The 7,274-nt window shown below is 30.2% G+C and overlaps 1 protein-coding gene across 1 annotated transcript; it reads left to right on the forward strand.

The window, feature by feature from the left end:
- The first annotated feature begins 3,862 nt into the window (after positions 1–3,862).
- On the forward strand, positions 3,863–6,929 carry LOC100777375 (CASP-like protein 2B1). The gene is made up of 3 exons (XM_003534845.5): positions 3,863–4,956; positions 5,165–5,297; positions 6,587–6,929. Exons 1-3 carry the CDS (start codon positions 4,730–4,732, stop codon positions 6,836–6,838), a joined length of 612 nt encoding a protein of 203 aa, XP_003534893.1. The 5' UTR covers positions 3,863–4,729; the 3' UTR covers positions 6,839–6,929.
- The last annotated feature ends 345 nt before the right edge of the window (positions 6,930–7,274 follow it).

Genomic DNA, 7,274 nt, shown 5'->3' on the forward strand with positions numbered 1-7,274 from the left:
ATATGACATCTGTATTTTTTTTGTTATCTGTTATTCTTAATTTAATAATTTATTAATTTTTCTCAATACCTGTATTTTAAAAATATTAAATTAAAATTAATATAAATGTTACGATATATCAAATTTAGTGCAAAAAAAAAAATGTCTGCATTTGTATGTAGAGAACGAGCAAGGCAAGGGATAAAAAAAAAAACCTAAAATTGAAGGAAGAAAGAGATAATGTAGTTTTTGTTTAGAACAAAAGGAATAGTATGTGGTTATTATGTAGAAAATGGGATAAAGACTGAGCTCAGTTATTCATTTGGTGGTCCCGTGCAGTTCCACTCTAGTAGTTGAAGGGTAAAATTTAAAAATAATGCTTTATACAATAGACATGTAGATATTATGAAACTAATGTATCAAATTTAGCACATTAAAAATATGATAATACGATAGGCCAATAGAAATGTGGACATCCAAATGCGACAAGTGTGACAGCGCATGTGTTTTTGCTGGTGTATAATAATTAGGTTAAAATGAAATAAATTTCCTTATTTTTTTTCAAATTCATGATTTTAATGTTAAGATATTTTATCTTCCACTTTTAAAAAATATTTAAAATTTTAGTTCTCTTATTTTTTTTCAATTAAAACGTTTTATTATCACTTTAAAAAAAATACAATTTTAGTTTCTTAATTAATTTTAAACTTATTGACGGTATCTTTTTTTAATTATTTTTAATAAATTAATCTTGTTAGTAATTAAATAATTTTAAAAAATATTTGTCATGTAAATAATAAACAAACATGTGTAAAATTATTCATCAATGTTTACAAAGTATATACATGAATTTTTAAAATTAGTCATAAAAACTATAATTATAAATTTTTTAAAAGTGGAGGATGAAATATTTGAATTAAAAATGAGAGATTAAAATTATAATTTTTTTAAAAATAAAGAATGAAATATCTTAATTAAAAAATAAGAAGACTAAACATACATATTTGAGAAAATAGGAAAATAAAAAATACATTTTAACCTAATAACTAATAAATACTCGTGGTGGATTGAATTATGAGATTTTTAAATTGTGTTAATTTTTCTATTTTTTGTTAATCAAAATACTGTAACCTTTTCTTTTTTTATCACAGTATTTTTTTATTCCAATACGATTTATTCATGTCTGAGAATCAATTTCGAATTCTAATCATTTTGATTAAGATATAGAAACCTTCATTACTTACGTCAATAATACTATAACCTTTTAAAGATTAAAAATGATAACCAGTGGGATCGAACCCATATATTCAGCGCTATACAAAAAACGTTTGTCATCCAGTATGTTACCCACATCTTACACACTCAACATATTCACCGTTAGATCTTTCACAGATAAATCTAAAGGCCTGGAAAAGCTTGGTACTGTCCCTAAAGAGTTTTGCTTACGCACGCCAAACTTTGACGGATATTTTAGGGTTTGTTTGGTTTTATGTAACAAAACTTGAAATGGATGTTCACACCAATGAATCAGTTAACTGCTTTAGAATGTTTCACAACAGCAAATCAAACACATATTTAGAGTATCTTTAATGTTTGGATGAAATTTATTTTACAAACTGAGTTTATAGAAGCAACTTATCTTTCAAATTGAATTTTAAGATAAAATTATAATAAAATTAAACTCAACTGAAAATCATTAATTTTCTTTTTTTACATGTTTTTTAAGGGGTAAATGATTATTTGGTACTTGAATGTGTAAATTAGTGATAATTTAATTCTTTAAAAAACAAAAATTCTATTTCAGTTCATGTAAAAAAGATAATAATTATTGCAACTAAGATATAATTATTGAATTTTTGACCCATTCATAAATTAAATAAATTAGAATTTTCATTCTTTCAAAAATAAATTATCATCAATTACATATTCATGAACCAAAATAAATAATCATTTTTCCAACTAAAAACTACGCATGCACTTATTCTATAGGCAAATCTCATCTTATCGAACGTTATGATCTAAGGGCATGGGAGAGAGTGGCATCATCAAGTTGATTCTATTCCTATGAGAAGGGGAGAGAGCTGCTAATGCTATCACTCATTTGATGCCGTGAATTCCGAGGGATATCCCACAAAAGCCATGTATAGAGATAATGCATATCATATCATATTTGTCTAGAGTTTCAAGTCAATGATAAGGTATATTTAATATATATTGAAAATTAAATTTTTATTATTAAAGTTTAAGTATTTAAATGTAAAGTAAAAAATTATATAATACTAATGAAGTTTATTTGAATGGATAAATTTAAAGTTATTTTTGTTTTAACTTTTAACAGAATTTATCTATTATAGTGGATTATAATCATAGAAAAGATAATTAGTGGAGAAGATATACATGAAGAGAGAAAAGTATGTAAGAAGAGAGATTATGAAATAAAGTCACTTTGTTGAGAAAAAAATATCTTTGTGTTGTCATTTCTTGTAATTATTGAATAGAGTATTCAAGTTTATAGAGTGATACATAATTTAGGATGAGTTATAATATTTTTGTGATAATGAAATATTTTTGAAACAATTCCATAGACATAGGCAAGAGTTATTGAATCACGTTAAATTCTTGTGTTTCTTATTATTTTTCTTATCTTATAATTTTTGTTGTGTTCTCACGATCATTTATAAACATGAATAATCTTATTTAAGAGAATATTGATTATCCAATAATTTGAACATAAATAAGTCACACTTTTTAAGATGGATCTCTTCTTATCCAAGATGCTAGTTGATATGGCCCTTGCTTTTTCCATATGCATCAAGTAGGTTTTCAAGTTTGAACACAATCGTCAACATTTTTACATCTAAAGAGATGATGTACCTAACAAGAGGGTGATTATCAGTTATATGAATGAGAAAAGTAAATTATCAATGTATAATCATATAGCTATTAAAATTATAAGTTTGTTCACAAGGTTGTTCATATCTTAGTATATATTTTTTATAAATACAAGCTTAAAATATGATCACCTTTGCATAAAAAATAAATATGTTTAGTAAAATCAGTTGAAAAGTTAATTAAAATTAAAAAAATTATCTTATTAAATTATAAATATTTGATAAAATTAATTATTGAAGTAATTAAAAAATATTAAATGACTGAAAAATCATAAAATTATAATTTATTTAAAAAGATAATAAAAGAAATAAATAAATATATCGAATATAAAAGTAAAAGAAAATATAAAAAATTAAAAGTTAAAAAAGTATTACTTCACTAAATAATTGAATAAATTTTTTAATTAATAAAAAAAATTAAAATCTAACTAAAACATCTTACAAAAATACCCAAAAGAAAAGCAACTCTCAGAATTGAGAGAGTAAGGCCATGAAGGCGTGAACATATATGCTCACAGCAGTGCACCATACGCGTCGGTCAGTAATAGCTTTCCATGATAAAAGCTCCTATTTAATCTACTTTTTAATTTTACTTCAAATGGACAGGCATGGTGCGAATTGGGAAATAGCAAATGCAGGGGACAGAACAAGATATGTACTATAAAAATAAAATATAGTCAAATCATATTATAATAAGTCAATCTATAAAAAAGCGAAGGATAATGCAATGTGCCTTTTCTTGGAAGGACTTGAGAACTGAGAATTGAGAATTGAGATAACTCTCTTTCCACATTTAAAGGCAATCTTGCAATTCTTAAGGGTAAATTATGCAAGCCTTATGGACTGTGTTTAGTGGAACCAAGTTGTTGATATGTAGTAGTGGACGGCATTATCTTCATTTATACTTGGCATGGTTTGTTATCCTTTCATGTCATGTGTGAACACTCAATTCTTTATTAATGAGACTAATGACATAGAGATTTTTTTAGCATAGTCACAAATACTCTTACCTGCACATTACCTATCAAAACATCCAAATAATCAATACTCTTGATGACCCTTAATGATTCCTCCACCAGCTTTTCTCTTTGAGTAACTTTTCAACAACCAAATTTCTACACTAGGCCAAACAAGTGAAGCTAACTCTTATTCTGCTTTATCAAGCAAATTTTCTACCGCAGGGAAGGTCACTTTTTTTGTTCTCTTTAGAACCCCATCCATTCCCTAAACACCAGAAAAAAGATATGGTAAAAACTAGGCACCATATCATCTTCTTTCACCGTGTGTTTGGTATGGTCTTGACCAAAAAGAAAAATGGGGCATCATAAACTGAACCACAACAATGTCCTTATATGATCAGAATTAAGGCACTCCTCAATTCGTTTTATCATATCTCAGATCCTTTCTAGGGACGGGAAACTGTTACATTTTCCTAGACACAATAAAGGAGCGCTCAAAACCACATTTTTTTTCCTCTTTGCATTTACCAATCCTTAAATGCTGAACCAGAGGTCAGAGCAGACCCATTTAATGGCCTTGTATTCCTAGATTGAAGTGCCTTTTTTTTGTCTACCTATTATACACTTTCTCTAGTCTGTCCTAGAAAGTAGAAACCTTAAGCTTTCACCACTTGGCACGCTGTGCAGCATTGCATTGCACCTAAGCACCACCATCACTACTTTATAAGGAAAAAAAAAAAAATAACACAACAACTTGTGTTGTGTCTATATAAGTAGTGGGGGGTTAAGGTTAGTGTTCTCATCCATAGTTCTCACTGGTTTTCTCTATAGGTGGATTTGAGGACTTCTTCTATATTAAACTGTGTTTTCTTGTTTCTGAGTGCTGATTTTGGAGGAGAAATGAGTAGCTATTTGGGTGTAGGTGTTAGTCCTGGGAATGTCCCAGTTTACCACAGCACAAATGTGAACGTGTTAGATAGGAGGATCAAGATAACAGAGTTGGTGTTGAGGTGTGTGATCCTTGGTTTAGGGGTTCTTGCAGCTGTTCTTGTGGGGACTGATTCCCAAGTCAAGGAGTTTTTCTCATTTCAGAAGGAAGCTAAATTTACAGACATGAAGTCTTTGGTGTAAGGCTCTTTGCTCTCCAATCTTGACTTTTGATCAAGATTTCAAAAAAAAAAAGTCTCTTTTGGTCTACAATCGCCACATTTGTCTGCAATTTTCCGCAATATCAAGAATTGCTACAAAATCTCAACAGCAACCACAGTTTAAAACCTTGCGTTTTATTGCCAATACTTTGGAGGTTGTAATTTTGATGACTGTTAACTTTTGCAGGTTCCTGGTGGTTGCAAATGGGTTAGCTTCTGGCTACTCCTTAATCCAAGGGTTGCGCTGTATCATTAGTATGATCAGAGGAAGAGTACTCTTCAGCAAGCCCCTAGCTTGGGCCATTTTTTCTGGTGATCAGGTACATTTTATATACATAGAAAACATTGCATATTTGCTTTTCTTTTTGCATTGTGACCAAAACTAAAGTATCAAGATGCTTACATCACTATCTTACAGGATTCTCATTACGTTTCAATTTACTGGTTATTATTGAAATCCGAGACCCTCTCTCTTTCCTTTTTCCTTTTATCATTAAATTAATATTATATCTCCTCGTGAGGTTATTCTTGGTTTCAACGGAATTCATATGAACCATTGTTAATTAATTGCATCCAATTAGTTTCTTTTAGTCTACCTAATTGATCAATGGAATGGAATTGTGAACACATATCACACTAATTAGGCCAAGCCATCAAAGGAGATATTTTTTCTGCAATTTCAATGAACCATTTATGCAAAGCCATCCCCTAATTTGATATTTTCTTTTTCTAGAATTTATGCTCTCTACATGTGTCAGAAGCCCAACTTGGGTCGGTTTGGATATGGTTTGAGATTAAGGCTCAAATTTAGAAAGCAAATCATATGAATCTTAAGTTTGTCTTGTCAAGCAAGGGTAACTGGTACCGTGGTGGGACCCTTTAGGGAACCGTACCTGATTGATGTTAGGACTCGAGCATCATTCATCCGTAAGACATACTTAATTCCATGATTGGGGGGTATCCCAAGTGTGTGCTGGTTGTTGGGATTTTTTAATGGTAGTTGGGAATGAGTAATGACCAAAGCAATTAAATCACAATGGGCATGGTAGATATGGTCTTATCCCACAACTTTAATATACTTTAGGATGAGTTTGGTACTACGAAATAAAAAAGAATAAAAGATAATTGAAAATAAATATTTAAAGAAAAAAAAAAGATGTTGGACTCGTACATAATTTTTAAACAATTTTTAAATATTTCCCTGGTCTTCTCTCTTATCTCTCCCTAATCAAACACGCACATATCAAATTCTAAAAGATTTTCCATCTTTGTTTTTATAATAGATCAATTTTAAAGAAATGGATCCTGATCTTAAATAACACCTTTTTTCTTTTAAGTCATTTATAGCTGATTGGTTAAACAAGTACTGATCCGGAAACACCTTGGTACTATATCATTTTTTTTCTTTAAGTTACACCTTGATCACTAGTTGGTCATAGACTCAAATTCGAAAACAGATTCATTGTCTATGTAAACTTAAGTCTGTGTATAATGACTCTCACCAATATCTTAGCATAACAAAAGATCTTTGACATTAACAACTAACGTTTATCAATAAATCAATAAAAAAATTACATTGATGGCATACATAAATTTTCTATGTATGAAGGTAATGGCCTATGTAACAGTGGCGACAGTGGTGGCGGCAGGACAATCGGGTGTGATTGCAAGGGTTGGTCAGCCAGAACTGCAATGGATGAAGATATGCAACATGTATGGGAAATTCTGCAACCAAGTGGGAGAAGGGATAGCTAGTGCTTTTGTGGCTAGCCTTAGCATGGTGGTCCTGTCTTGTATTTCTGCTTTCAGTCTCTTCCGTTTATATGGTGGTAACAAAACCAAAAATGTGTTGGTAGGTTAGAAACTAGCACTGATTCAAGGCTCTTCGTGTATATGTAGTAGTGAATGATTATGGTAATATGAGAATGGCAACTATTGCAATTATCACTTAATAATTGATGGCAGTAAAGTTTAGTTAGGTTCTTTGATATATTTAGCCACTTTTGCATGCCATATGTTCAATCCTAGCATCCCGTATGGCTAAAGGCTATGTTTGTGAATCTGTTAGCACGAGTTCCAATTAATACATTAACAAGTCCAAAACAGAGAAGCAACAACTTGCGTTTGAGTGGTTGTACTTGTAGATGTAAAAACAAACACGGCGAATAATATAAACACGATTCATGTTTTTTGCACTTTGCACAGCGTTTATTTCTAATGATGTTGGAACAGAAACTGTCGACTCTAATTGGAAGGATATGTACCATGGTTAGCCTAAAACAAAATTGTGATGGCAA

This window comes from Glycine max, chromosome 9 (assembly GCF_000004515.6).
Source record: "Glycine max cultivar Williams 82 chromosome 9, Glycine_max_v4.0, whole genome shotgun sequence".
Taxonomy (NCBI): domain Eukaryota; kingdom Viridiplantae; phylum Streptophyta; class Magnoliopsida; order Fabales; family Fabaceae; genus Glycine; species Glycine max.